Source organism: Aythya ferina (genome assembly GCF_964211825.1).
Source record: "Aythya ferina genome assembly, chromosome: 19".
In the NCBI taxonomy this organism is placed as follows: Eukaryota; Metazoa; Chordata; class Aves; order Anseriformes; family Anatidae; genus Aythya; species Aythya ferina.
This window is the reverse complement of record NC_140309.1, coordinates 6,988,146-7,001,948: the sequence shown is the minus strand read 5'-3', so window position 1 is coordinate 7,001,948 and position 13,803 is coordinate 6,988,146. Positions and strand designations below refer to the sequence as shown.

Genomic DNA, 13,803 nt, shown 5'->3' with positions numbered 1-13,803 from the left:
TTGTTGTATAATACCAGGGGTTGGTCACAGCCTTGTGATTTGTGGCATGGGTCTTTCCCTGCCCCAGACACATCCAGCGGACGGCCTCCTGTGCTGGGATGGCTCTTCTTGCAATCCCTGGTCCTCAGCAGCATGCTTGCCCAGTCTGCAGCACTGAATCAAACCCTTCTCCATTACTCCAGTCCTCAAGGTCATTATAATCTTTCTCTGTGATATCCTGGCCTCTTCTGGATTGATGATAGCATCTCATTCTGCCTCATCAGCAAATTTCCTTTGCGTTCTCCTGCTTTTTGTGCCAAGATCATTAATGCAAATGTTAAGCAGAATCATTTTTTTGAGGCAGAAACTCAAGGAACTGCACTGGTAGCCCCCCCTCAGTCTAACACTTCCCCTTCCAGCTGAAGCTACGACTGTGCCCCTTTCAGGCGGCTCCTCACCCGCTTCACATTACATATGCCAGTCACATCTTCCCCTCCTTAGCTAATAATTTACTGTGTGGCACCATTTCAAATGTCTCGCTGAAGCCCAGACAAGTGAGATCTACTGCATTTCCTTCGTCGCAAATATCTGTGAACTTATAAAAGGAAGCTATGAGGTTAGCGTTGGTCTGCGTCAGGACCAATACTGCGTGATATACTGTCGATGTGTTGCACCTTGTGTAGTGCCTGAGGAGCTGCAGGAGAGGGGTTCAATGGAAGGCAAATGCTTGCAAAATACAAGATTATTCACATTAATCAGGGTTGGGGAAGACTAGGGTTTAACCAAGTTAGTTGACTGAGCAACATGCTAGCTGGTCACTGTTTTCAAATGCACTCAGGAGTCATTTGAAATACAGATTTCTGTATCTGTGGTCAAAAGAACTACAGCTACTTGGGGAAGAAGATGGCCTGTGGTATTTTTTTTTTTAATTATTATTTTATTTTTTCTTTTTTCTGAGTTTATGGCCAGATTTTAAAGATATTTGCATCCTGAGTATCTGGCCCATGTGACTTGGATGTCTTTGTTCTATTCCTCTTCCGTGACGTTCAGGTCCCCTAAATGCCATTGTCTTCAGAAAGTGAGACTTAACATCTTAATTTCTAGAGTTCATCTAAGGTGCTGCGAGTCCAAGGATTAAGCAAGATATTGAAGTGTATGAAGGATGGGACAGAAACTAATTCTCCAAAAGCCTTAATGTTGTTGTAGAAAGCAGCAGGATGATCTCCACGTGCCAAATTCAGCTCTGATCATTTTGACTCAGAGAAGGGGAGAGCCAACACAGAAGACGATGAGCCAGGTGATGAGTGGCTTGGAGATAGAAGATTGAAAAGAATGGGGCAAACAGATGAAGGGAGCTTAAAAAGAAACATTGAACATTGATTATTTACCCTTTCATGCAGGAGAAGAAAGGGATGTGGTTAAAACCATTTAAAGTGAGAAAAGGTATACTAGAAAGAAATATTTTGACACAAGGCATAATAAACATGAAACTGGCAGAAGGTCTCATAAAGGGCAAACAGTGGAGAACAAAGACGGAAGCAAGTGCATGGCTATGAGATAACCCCAGCTATGGAAGTTTAGATAATTTTTTATTTTTAGCCTGTTTTAATAGAAATGGGGCTTATGCAATCTGCTGTCTGGGTGCAGGAGGTAACAATACTTGGCGTCTGCAAACTCAAAACTGAAATTGCTTTTTGCAGTCAGACAACTTTTTTTTTTTTTTTTTTTTTTTTTTTTTTTTTTTTTAAGTCCCAATGAAGCATTCATGTGGGCAGGCGCAGATATCTGCAGAGGCAGTGTCTGAGCCCTGTTGGCTCATCTCAATTGTGCAGAAGAGCTTTAGGTTTGTACCCATGGCAGACCAGAGTCCACCAGCTCTTGCAAAGCCAAAGCTGGCCCTGATGAGAACCAGCACCAGGGCTTTCCTCTGCCTGAGTGCAGAGGTGGAGGCAGGACTCCAGGTGCAAGCTGTGAGCTGCAGGACACAAAAAGCAGGCTGTGGGGCTGGGGAGGGGGTAAGCACTGTGTGAGGGCACAGGGGGAAGCTGTGGGTGCTGCCTGGAGGCAGTGGGGCAGAGAAAAGCTTCACACTCTGGCAAGAAGGTGCTTGTGGGCTGGCGAGTGAGCTTCTGGACTGTTTTGCTGTGCCCAAACCCTGCTATTTACAGAGGGATGTATTTATACTTAGTGAAGTAAAGTTCTTTCTTATGTAAATGCTTGCTCCTTGCATGTAGCATTTATTTATTTTTAAAGTGTATTTATTTTGCCTAAGGCACAAGGGATACCTGAGCCTCCCAAGTCTTATTTTGGGGAAAATATGGGGAAAGGGATGCAAGAAGCTGAGGCTGCAGCCCCGCTGGGGTGAGGTCTGTTCCCTGGGGTGGTCGCCAGGCCTCCTGGCTGGAGAGCTGAGGGTAAGCCCTGGGGTTTGGTGGGGCTGTGCTGGGTGGGTGGTGTGAGACCCACCTGCCTGCAGGGTGATGTTACCCTCCTTTTGTTGGGTCGTGCTCATCCCCTTGTGTTTTTCTCTAATGCATGCACACAGCTGTGCTGCAGCCTCCTGCCTGGGGAGAGGTTTTTTGCTCCTTTTGTTTTCTCTCTCTTCTAGCTATTGTAGAAGTCACTCAAATGGTGGGAGAACAGACATAACTTTGATCTAGGACAGTAGAAAAATCCTTGTTGTGGGTCTTTGTTCAGGCTGTGCCCTGGGATCCTCTGAGAGCGAAGGAGCATTCAGGGCTTTGCATCAAAAAGTTATCAGTGGGGATTGGTTTGGGAATTTAGCTTTGCTGAATTACCCCCATGAAACCATAAATGCAAGAGTCAGCGATACCTCGCTGCAGAGAGAGACTGTTTGGCTGATCTGTATTTTCCTTGTGCTTTCCAGCCACGGGACCTCTTTGCATAATTTTTATCAATGACAAGTGTCGCTTCCCAGACGGATGTTGCATAACGCCACGCGGTATTCTCTTTGCACTTGCATGGTATCGTGGTGTTGGCAGTTCCTTCCACATTTTTCTGCCTGTGGTTTCCTTGCTCTACAGATTTCCCTCTGTCTCATGCTGGAACACGGTGGAGGTGGAGGGGCTGCTCTTCTCCACTTGTTGCTATGGTTCTGGCAGCCTTTCCTGAAAGGGGTGCAAAGGGCATCCCTCTGCCCTGCCTCATGGTTGGAAATGCAGCCTGCTTCTGCCAGCTAGCAGGCATTTGTCCTCTGGGGAAGCTATGCAGAGCTGGGGAGGGCTTCCTAAAGCTGGCTGTGGGCTAAGGTCCTTGTCTCCTCTTCCAGTGGAGAGCTTGGGGACCAGAAGTCATGCGATCCTCTTTAAAATGGCCAAGACCATCCCTCATCCTCTATTTAAGTTTAAACGAATACCGTGACACTGTCCACCTTCCCTGTCTAACCAGGGCACCTTCTTGCTTCTCTCTTCTCTTCTTACCACTTTCTGAAATGTGCAGCCCTAAGAGGTGAGCTGTTCCCAGCTGTGGCCACCCCGGTGCTGAGTGAATTTGGAGATGAGCTCTGGCTGAGCCCTGTCCCTGCTGTGCTGAGGAAGCAGCCAGGGGCAGCTCTCTGCATGTCCCCATGCCTCCTCTTGTCCCTCCACCTTGCCAGCTGCCTGCCATCCGTAATGACAGTCCCTCTGCTCTTAGCTGCATTCACAGCCCCTGGGGAGATGTTTTTAGATACTAATTCCCTCATTTTCTTAGGAGACGCATGCAGGGCTGTGCCGGAAACATCTGATAATGGAAGACTAGTGTTATGTTGGCTCATCACTGGCTTTCTGCTACCTCTCCCACTCCATGTGAGTTTGTTAATTGCCAGTGGTTCAGGAGGGGAAGTGCTGGAGCCTATTGGTTTAACACCTGCCTTCTCTACCTCTTCCTTACCCATTTGTTCTTTTTTCTATTCTCAACTGCATGCCTAACCTCTGCCACTAAATTCTAATTGTGTTGAGTACCTGGCCACAACCTCTTCTTTTGTTAACATGAAGATGAGCCAAAAAGACACTGCAATTTTGGCTAAGTGCTCACCTTCCTAACAAATAGTTGTTTTTTTTTTTTTTTTTTCCTTTTTGTTCTTCAAATTGTTGTTCATAAAGTTGGGTCTTCTGGGCTGCTGCGTTCCTTGCAGGAATTCTGAAAGCTTCACTGACAAGAAGGCAAATTGTTTTCTTTCCTCACCCTGGCTTTTGAATTTCTCCTCTTTCTTTCCAAGATTAGAAAGTGGTCTGATTACAGATGACTTCTACCGCAGGAGAATTAAAACCAGAAGTAATTTCTTCACTCTCCCCTTAAATCAGTTCCTTATATTCAATTCCTTAAACATGCTTGAACACAAACTATCTATTTTTGCTGAGCTGCAATTTTGTGCAATTCATTGAAATATCCTCAATTCCAGTTAGAATAGGAACTACTACATCACTGTCCAGTAAGAAGTTCCATCCGGCCGTTGTCTAAATGGAGAACTGAAAGCCCGACCAATCATTTCTGCAGTAAGGAGGAAACATTTTCACCATTTCCATCAAAAATAATCTTTGCTATTGTGAGATCTCTCTCTTGTTTCTAACAGATGACTGGGTTTAGCAGTAACCATACAAAAGCCTATGCACAGAGGTGATTGTACTTCTACTTTTTGTTGTGCTTGTCTTGGTTTCCCTGGATTTCTGTGCTGTGGGATGTTCCTTTACCACCATCCTTACTGTTGCTACTCCTGCTTGTCCCTTGCCAAGCAGTAAGCTTGGTGTGGTGAAAGGCCAGGCCTGCATGGGGCTTGCATGCAATGTGGTGATCTTTGGCATATAACATGGTGATATTACTAAAAGAAACAATTGTGGTCTCTTCTCCTCATCTGACACCTCCTGTTCAACCAGTGCTGGCCCTGAGGGATGTGTCCTTTGGGCAGGGAAAGGCTCTGTGGGGAGCGAGGGGTGGGTGGTGGAGGCTGAGGGTTGTGTGGTGGCCTGCTGGGGAATGCATGGAGCACTGTGGGCATGGCTGGAAAAAAAGAGGAGGGCAGGAAAAAAAAAGGAGGAAATTGCAAGTTTTGCAGATCCTTCTGGGTGTCCAGCCACTGAGGCATTGGGAATTACTCTTGGAGATTGCAGATGTTGCCACTTTTCAGTCATGTTGCAATGGCCTTGAGGTTTCATCTGCGAGGCTGTAATGAGCTGGCATCAATGGGTGCAGGCAGAGCTTCTCCTCCCTCCAGCTTCTGCTCTGTCTCCTCCCCAAGGCTGGTGTATTTACTTTTTTGAGACTAGACTGGTACAGGGAGGTTGAACTGGGATGAAATTGTCCGTTTTGTGAAAATGTGGGCTAGCAGGAACTGCAATACCTTGATCTCAAGAGGCTGCAGACCACAGCCCAAACTGAAACCCGTGGGTGCAGAGGTGCATGTCCCCTGTTTGTCCCAGGCACAGGGAGGGTGACAGACCAGGCTGCGGCCTGAGAACGCTACTGTGGTCCTGGAGCAGTGTGACAGAGCCTGGGCTCTACAGGCCACCTGGTTCTCCATGTCTCTGCAAGCTTCCAGCATGAGAATGCAGTTTGTGACAGGAAAAGGGACAAATGTGAGACTCCCCATGACTTCCAGGTCAACCCAACCTTGTGTCTATGTTATCTTTCCTTTCCTAGATGTCTGACAAAGAGCCTCTGTTATCAGAGGTGAATGCACGTGCGACGCGCCATTTTGGAGCTAGCTCTGTAGCCCCGCTGTGACCTGTGGAGCAGGTTGAAAAGTGCTGCTTGTGGCAAAACCGTGGATAAGTTTGGATTTTCCACCTGGCAGTAGTGGTGGTGGCTGGATTTACGTGACATGGCATCTGGGCTGGGTTCAGTGACCTTCAGCAGAGCAGCTTTGCTGCCCCTGGGCACAGTGGTGATGCTGGGGCTGTGAAAAAGCAAATCCCTGCCTGGAGTATGCTGGCTGCCTGCCTGGGATTCCCATCAGAGCTCCAGATGTGGAACCCCATGTCCCAGCCTGGCTCTCATCATGGGGCTTCAGTTCGTCCCCAACGAGCACCAAAATGCAATCCGAAAGCAGTGGTCCTGTGGCTGGCGCTTCCCCTTTTGCAGCTTCCTCGCCTTCTCCAGCTCAGCAAAAATCGGGTATCCTTACATAATTTCCTTGGTATGATGCACTCATCTTTTTTCCTTGAAACCGTGTACCCGCCCAGTCGCCAGAGGATAAAAGACGGCAGCGGCAGCAGGGACCAAGCATCCTGCAGAGGAGAGCCCTGCAGCCACCCCAGCTCCAGCCCTGCTTGCCATCTGCTTGGTCCCTGCAGCACCATGAAGGTCTCCGCAGCTGTCCTGGCCGCTCTCCTCCTCCTGGCCCTCTGCTCCCCAGCTGTGGCCCATCTTGGTAAGTCTGGGTGTCACTGTGTCCCCCTGGGGCTGGGAGCCCCATCCCCATAAGGCAGCTTCTGGGGCAGACGGAGAGCCCCATCCTCCTTCCCATGGATGGGACCCTCGTGGTGGGGTGCAGGTGGTTGCCACCAGTGCTGGGGCTCAGCCTCAGGGATGGCATCTCCAGGGGTCTGTCCTTGGGGGATGCAACATGAGGGGGGGACGGGTGATGGCAAGTCCTTGGGTGGAGCACTGGCTGTAGTGCAGGTTTTAATGAGCTCTGTTTTTCTGCCCCCACAGATGGCGTCCCCACCACCTGCTGCTTCAGCTACCAGCAGCGCCCCGTCCCGCGTAACCTCATTGCCTCTGCCTACATCACCAGCAGCAACTGCAGCCAGCCCGGGGTGATGTGAGTACCCTTCATTCCTGGGGTTTGGGGTGCAATGGCCAGGGCAGAGCCCTGTGCATTGCCGGGAGGGGGACAGGGGATGGGAACATGGCTGGGGACATGCGGGGTGCTGCTGGCAGGACCCAGCTCCGGCCCCCTGCTGCCCCCTCCCAGCATCCTAACACTGGTTTTCTCCCTGCAGCCTGGTCACCAAGAAGGGGAGGGAGATATGCGCGGACCCCCAGGCTGCCTGGGTGAAGGCACACCTGAAGCACTTTGTGAAGAAAAACTGACCCTTCCCTGCTGCTGCTGCCCCCCGGTGGGCTTAGTCCCCCGCACCAACATGCAATGGAGTACTTGAACTGCATCTTTCTTCAACGGAAAATTTATTCTATTTAACTTATTTAAGTTAAATTAATTGAATTAAATGTATATTTTTTTTTTGCTATAAAAAGGGAAAATACAAAAATAATTTAAAATGTGTCACCATGCCTTTCAAGAAGGAGCCTGTATTTCTGATGTCTAATTAAAGTGTTTAGATTATAAAACCCCTTTGTTTGTCTCTGAACTCCCTGCCATAGCGCTTCGCCCTTCCCTGGTTGGGCTCAGCTCCTGCAGAGCAACCCCTGACCTCAGCACATCCCCACCGGGTGCTGTTGGAACTTTGTCTTGGGGTCCTGACACCAGCTCCTCGATGGGAAACAGCCCCTGCAGTACAGACAGGAGGGTCGGGACCATTGCGGCTGCTCTGTCCTGCAGTGCTCAGGCACATCAGCAAACCCACCTGTGATGTTTCACCTTTTATTAGGGACATCCTCCAGGGTTGTTGGTCAGTGGCTGGGAGGTGGCCGAGGGGCTTTCTGTGGGCTGGGAGGGCAGCTGGGTGCCAGGGTGAACTTGTAGCATCCCAACCTCGTGTTCCAGACCTGAACTCCCAGGAGCCGGGGTGCTGCACGTGGGTCCCTGTGCCGGGGCTGTGGGGTCTGGGTTGGCTGCTCCAGGTGACACCGAGGGGGCTGCAAAGGGCAGGGAGATGAGCACAAGCTCCATCCATCACACCCTTGTGCCCATCTCCTGGTCCCATGGCTGGGATTTCTCTCCAGGGCAGGTGACCATGGTGACCACGTGTCTATGGGGATGTCCCTCAGCTGCAGCTCTCACCGGTGCACGTGTCGGCGCAGTCGCTGCACTCCCAGGAGCTGATGTCCTCCCCGACGTCGGAGCAGAGCTGATGGGTCCCGCAGGAGCCACAGGAGCTGCAGAGCAGCAACCTCCAGGGCCTGGGGGACCGACGGGACCGATGTCCCATGGTCACCAAGGGTCCCAGGGCTGTGGGGTGCCAGCCCTGGTGGCGTCCGTCCCGCTCCCACCCCAGCAGATGGGGCTGAGCTGCCAGCATGCACCGTGTGCCGTGCTGAGCTCAGCACCCTGGGGAACCTCCGTCCCAGCCTGAAGGAGGAGACAAAACCGTTATCTCCTTGCTGTGGGGACAGGGCCTCCGCCACTCACCCCGTGTCCTCTGATTGCTCCCGTCCCACTGGGCACAGGCACTGGCTGGCGTCGCAGGAGCTGTGCCGCTGGTAATGCTCCTCGAAAGCCCCGTCCTCCTCCCAGGCAGCGTCCCTGCGGGAGCCGGGGACAGCTCAGTCCCGGGAGGATGAGGGGGACCCTGGAGAGGCAGGAGGGGACTGGCTTGGGGCTCATTGTGGAGCCAGACAGAGGCAGGGAGAGGGATGCTGACCTGTCGGGGATTTTGATGCCCAGGCGAAACATCTCCTCCTGGAAGGTCTGCATGTCCTGGCAGAGCGGGCAGCGGAAATGGTGCAGGGCCGAGCTCAGCGCCTGGCCCTGGGGCAGGGGTGGCATCAGCGGGGTGGGAGGGTCCCACGTACCCCCCCCACAGGTTTGGGTGATGCTGGGGGGCGATGCCACCCACCTGGATGCAGCGGCGATGGAACCAGGCGCTGGTGCAGATGGGACAAACCAGGGTGTTGTAGCAGGGCCGCTTCGCCACCGCCTCCAGGCAGATGACACACAGGCTGTGGCCCTGCTGCGGCACTCGCAGCCGCTGTGCCGGCCGGTGCTGCCAGCAAAAGGACCTGGGGGACAGGGCTGGCAGCTCAGCTCCCTGCTCCGTCCCTCCTCCAGCCCCGCGAGGTGCCCGCACTCACTTGAACTCCCCGAAAAACTGAGAGACGCAGCCCCGCTCGATGCCGCAGGGGAAGTGGAAGTTTCGGGGACATCTCCGGACCTGGCAGGTGACCGAGGCGCCCCGCTGCCAGCAGATGCAGCACGTCTGGGGACAGCAGGAGGGTGGCTGCCATCAGCGTGGGGCTCCCGGGGTGCTCAGGAAGCCCATGCCCCACAGAGCCCGGTGACATTTCGGTTGGCCACCTGGCTGGGGACACCGCACCTCTGATAAAACCTTAACCCCTTAACCCGTAACCCCTTTGAGCGTTCTCAAAATGCTCAGGTTTTGAGGGAAAGAGACTTTTTTTGGACAAACAAGGCTGTGGTGAGCTGTTTGCAGCCGGCTGCTGGAGCATCCCAACCCAGGGGCACAGGGACCGAGGTGGGGACACGTCCCCCCCGCCTCACCTTCTGTGCCACCCGCTGCAGCTCCCGGTGGATGTCGGGGAAGAGGAAGCCAAAGAAACCCTCTCCGTCAGCCCCTCGCTGGCTCAGCCCGCTGGCGTGGTACTGCAAGAGGGAGCCGGGGGTGTGTGCGGGGTGGGCAGCTGCTGGCATGGGGTCGGGGGCCGGGGGCCGAACCCCCTAGGGGCTCACCAGGCAGTTCTCGTGGATGCAGAGCCCGTCCTGCTGGCACGTCTGCCCAAACACCTCGGGGTCACCGTCTGCCCGCTGGCACAGCCTGCACACTGCCATGGGGACGGTGGCATCGTCACCCCCAGCATCATGCCGGGGGGGCCCAGAGGGGTGACAACAGCATATGGGGGAGGGCTGGGGGAGAGGCAAACCCCCTACGGGGATGCTCTGCGCTCACCTTCCTCCTCAGGAACATGCCGCTTCTTTTTTGGGGGGGACGGCACCTGAAGGGGCCCTGCCAGCACCCTGAGTGGGGCTGTGGGACTGAGGGGGCCGGCTGGGGGGGGTTGTGGCACCCTGTGGCGCCGGGATCTCAGCTCCATCACCACATGGGGCCGTGGCGAAGTCGGTGGGGTCAGGAACCGTCCCCTTCCTTGTCCCCACAGTTTTGGGGACAAGAAGGGGAGCCGAGCTGGTGGCAGCGCCCTGCACTGGGGGGCAGGGGGGGGTGATGGGTGTGTGACACGGCCCCGCGCATTGTGATGGAGCACTGAGGAACCCCAGGGGAGGTGACGTGGTGGTGATGTCAGGATGAGCAGAGCCACAACACGGGGAGCTGAGCGTGCTGGGGGGGTCCTGAGGGACAGGGACCCCATGTCGGGATGCCAGCATCACCCCACAGGGCCCGGCTCCCATCCAGGGGGTATAGCAGGGAGACGAGAGCCAAACAAAGGGTTTTGCAGGCCAAGCACTTTATTTAGGCATCAGAGCCCCCGACTCTTGACAAGCATTTTGATGTCTTCTCCGTCGTCTTTGTAATTTGACTTTGTTAGCAGTGATTGGGGCAGCAGCAGCAGGGAAGGGTCAGTTTTTCTTCTCAAAGTGCTTCAAGTGTGCCTTCACCCAGGCAGCCTGGGGGTCCGCGCATATCTCCCTCCCATTCTTGGTGACCAGGCTGCAGGGAGAAAACCAGTGTTAGGATGCTGGGAGGGGGCAGCAGGGGGCCGGAGCTGGGTCCTGCCAGCAGCACCCTGCATGTCCCCAGCCACGTTCCCATCCCCTGTCCCCCTCCCGGCAATGCACAGGGCTCTGCCCTGGCCATTGCATCTCAAACCCCAGGAATGAAGGGTACTCACATCACTGCTCGCAGGTTGCAGCTGCTGCTGGTGATGTAGGCAGAGGTGATGAGGCTACGCGGGACGGGGCGCTGCAGGTATCTGAAGCAGCAGGTGGTGGGGGTGTTGTCTGTGGGGGCAGAGAAACAGAGCTCAGTGAGACCCCACACTACAGCCAGTGCTCCACCCAAGGACTTGCCATCACCCGTCCCCCCCTCGTGTTGCATCCCCCAAGGACAGACCCCTGGAGATGCCATCCCTGAGGCTGAGCCCCAGCACTGGTGGCAACCACCCGCACCCCACCACGAGGGTCCCATCCATGGGAAGGGGGATGGTGCTCTCCGTCTGCCCCAGAAGCTGCCTTATGGGGATGGGGCTCCCAGCCCCAGGGGGACACGGTGACACCCAGACTTACCAAAATTGGCCACAGCTGGGGAGCAGAGGGCCAGGAGGAGGAGAGCGGCCAGGACAGCTGCGGAGACCTTCATGGTGCTGAGGGGGCCGAGCGGATGGCAAGCAGGGCTGGAGCTGGGGTGGCTGCGGGGCTCTCCTCTGCACAATTCTCAGCCCCTGCTTCTGCCTTTTATCCTATGGCCACTGGGCAAGCGCAGAAAAGGATGCATACATTGTTCCTAGGAAATTATGTCAGGACACCCGATTTTTGCTGAGAAAGCCTGATTTTTGGAGAAGAAATGCTGATTTTTGGAGAAAGCGAGGAAGCTGCAAAAGGGGAAGCGCCAGCCACAGGAGCACTGCTTTCGGATTCCATTTTGATGCTCGCTGGGGACAAACTGGGGCCCAAAGCCCTGTGGTGAGAGCCAGGCTGGGACACGGGGCTCTATGGATGGAGCCCCGATGGGAATCGGGTGGATCAAGGCTGCTCCATCCTCCCTGTGCTCAACCAGCTCTAAAGCATCCGTGGTTTCCATCACTTGGAGCGTAAGGACTTTGGTGACAGAGTGCCCACCACCCCACAGTCCCATATCTTTCGTCCTGGCAGCAGGCTGCTGAGCACCCGATGTCCCCGTTACCACCTTGGGGTGGCGGAGGGGCTCTGGTGGGAAGGGAAGGATTGTCCCCGCCTGGTGCTGGTGACTGCCAGGCTCCAGAAGGAGCAGGGCCACCCCGGGGTGCCCATCTGCAAGGGCCCAGCTGGGGCTAAGGGACGGTGCCAAGCCCCCAGGCTCTGTCCTTCTGCAGCCACCAGTGTTTAACTCCCGGCTCCCTCCTGAGGAAAGCAACAACCTCCCCCCCCAAGTCCTCAAAATCCAACTTTTCTCCTGTGTCTGCCTAAATTCACATCCCATGCGGCATCCTCAGCGTCCTTAAACCCATAATGGGGTAGGGACAGCTCAATGTGGGGGGGCTACGGGGCCAGCCTTCACCCCCTTGGTTTCACTGCCCCACCGACACCTTCTGGGCAGTTCCCGGTCCCCGTGGGGATGCCAACCCCGCCCCAAACCCCTCTTTCCTCCAGCAGGATTTAAGTCTCACTCCAGTTCAGGACAGGGCTCTTTATTAAGGCAACCAAGGTCTGTACACGGGTGTGGAGAGGAACAGAGGGGAGACGAAGGCAGCAGGGGCTGGGGCCGGCCCCATGGGTTAACGAGGCACCACGGGCAGGTAGCGGTGAGGCACAAATAAATAGGGTGCATGGCGGTGGTGGCTTCACGCCGAGGCGTTGCTCAGATTCTGTCCCTTCAGGTACTGCTGGAACCAGGGCTCCATGGGGTCCACGCAGACCTTCGTCCCCTTCAGCAGCTCCACTCTGGGGGCAGAAGGGTGGTGTTAGATGGGGTGACCCCCTCTTTGACCCCATCACCCCCCCTATCCCCCAAAATGCTGACTTTGGGCATCTTAAATTTCTTATAAACCCCGGCTTCCTTCCCATTTTTATCAGTGAAACAGGGGGTTGGGGTTGCAGGGACATTTGGAAGAAAGAGGGAAGGGGGGGGCACATCTCACACAGCACCCGGGGCAGGGTGGGTGTGTGACTCATTTTGGGGTGTCCCTGATGGCAGGTGAAGCCTCAGGGAGGGTGGGCGAGTGAGGGTGAGGAGCGTGGTGGGGAGGAAGGCTGGGGGAGGAAGATTGGGGGAGGAAGGCCGGGGGACCTGGGCACTCACCTCACGGCTCTGCGGGAGCAGTTTGGGAGCGTCTTCTCGTAGCTCCGGATGAGCGAGGCAGGGATTTTCTTCTTGACGAACATATCCTTGTAGCAGCATTTGGAGTGGGGGCTGCGGACTGAGAGCAGACAGGGCTTGGTGCTGTCCCCAGGGGTGTCGCTGCTCCCCAAGCACCTTCCTGCTCCCCCTGCTCCAAGGGTCCCTGGAGTGTCCCCAGCTCCGTGGCTTTGCCCCAGTGATGGACCCCCCTGGTTCTGCCCATCAGGAAAGCCCCAGGAACGAGCCCCTACCCCTGGGGCATGCCCAGACCCCTCGGCACCTGCTGAAGCTGTGCCTGAGCCTATTTTGGCTCCATTTAACAGGAACGGGACACCTCCAGCACCCCAACTCCCCAACAGGAGCATGGACCAAAGCTGCGCCCCCGACCCCAAACAGCTCCGTGTCGGTACTTACAGGATAAGCCCCAGCTTTCAGTCCAGACAGCAGCGAGCAGTAGGGCGACCAGGGTCAGGGAGAAGAGCTTCATATCCAACCTGGCTTTATCAGTTTCAGCGACCCGTAGCTCTTGCTTGTTTCGGGGCTACGGTGAGCTACCTGCCTCTCCTGCCTGCGCCTCAGCGTTATAAAGCCCCCGGGCAGCATTTCCATGACACCCCGGGACTCTCCCCGGTGGAAGAACTGCTCATCGGTGTTCATAAAGGGCAAGTGGTGAATGGAAATTCCTCCCTCTGGCCGGTGCTGCTCCAGCCCCTGCTCACACCCAACCTACAGCCCAGGACGGCTGGAAATTCTGGTGAGGAGCCACAGCTCTGCGCCACCGGTGATGCGCTGGGGACAGCGATCTATTTTGGGTTCGGCTGCTGCCACTGTGACAAACCACACAGGATGATGCTTGCACTCAGCAAAGCCCTGGGAGAGCTTCTTTTCAAAAACCATCCTGGCTGCGATGCTGCTCTTGCTGTTCTTCACGGGGGCGTGTGGCTTCCACCAGCCCACCCAAGACCCCGTGGCTGAGTGTTGGCTGCCCACGGCGGGGGCTGTGCCACCCGTGGTGCCGCCCGTGGTGGTGACCGTGCCC

General features: G+C 55.2%; 4 protein-coding genes across 4 annotated transcripts; 1 reads left to right on the top strand and 3 right to left on the bottom strand.

Annotated features, from left to right (window-relative positions):
• Nucleotides 1-6,186: 6,186 nt before the first annotated feature.
• Nucleotides 6,187-7,266, top strand: LOC311421336 (C-C motif chemokine 3-like). Its single transcript, XM_084493091.1, has 3 exons — nucleotides 6,187-6,346; nucleotides 6,631-6,739; nucleotides 6,921-7,266. Exons 1-3 carry the CDS (start codon nucleotides 6,274-6,276, stop codon nucleotides 7,009-7,011), a joined length of 273 nt encoding a protein of 90 aa, XP_084349217.1. The 5' UTR covers nucleotides 6,187-6,273; the 3' UTR covers nucleotides 7,012-7,266.
• A 256-nt stretch (nucleotides 7,267-7,522) lies between these two features.
• Nucleotides 7,523-9,740, bottom strand: LOC311421500 (PHD finger protein 7-like; the record flags this gene model as incomplete). The annotated part of the gene is made up of 9 exons (XM_084493443.1): nucleotides 7,523-7,734; nucleotides 7,880-7,998; nucleotides 8,228-8,341; nucleotides 8,460-8,566; nucleotides 8,655-8,817; nucleotides 8,890-9,014; nucleotides 9,317-9,418; nucleotides 9,506-9,679; nucleotides 9,723-9,740. 9 exons carry the CDS (start codon nucleotides 9,738-9,740, stop codon nucleotides 7,523-7,525), a joined length of 1,134 nt encoding a protein of 377 aa, XP_084349569.1.
• Nucleotides 9,741-10,219: 479 nt separating this feature from the next.
• Nucleotides 10,220-11,198, bottom strand: LOC311421514 (C-C motif chemokine 5-like). Its single transcript, XM_084493455.1, has 3 exons — nucleotides 11,015-11,198; nucleotides 10,621-10,729; nucleotides 10,220-10,439 (listed from the first exon to the last, which is right to left on the bottom strand). The coding sequence occupies exons 1-3, from the start codon at nucleotides 11,085-11,087 to the stop codon at nucleotides 10,349-10,351; spliced, it is 273 nt and encodes a 90-aa protein (XP_084349581.1). The 5' UTR covers nucleotides 11,088-11,198; the 3' UTR covers nucleotides 10,220-10,348.
• A 900-nt stretch (nucleotides 11,199-12,098) lies between these two features.
• Nucleotides 12,099-13,563, bottom strand: LOC311421335 (C-C motif chemokine 4-like). The gene is made up of 3 exons (XM_084493090.1): nucleotides 13,179-13,563; nucleotides 12,726-12,843; nucleotides 12,099-12,367 (listed from the first exon to the last, which is right to left on the bottom strand). The coding sequence occupies exons 1-3, from the start codon at nucleotides 13,249-13,251 to the stop codon at nucleotides 12,268-12,270; spliced, it is 291 nt and encodes a 96-aa protein (XP_084349216.1). The 5' UTR covers nucleotides 13,252-13,563; the 3' UTR covers nucleotides 12,099-12,267.
• Nucleotides 13,564-13,803: the final 240 nt, after the last annotated feature.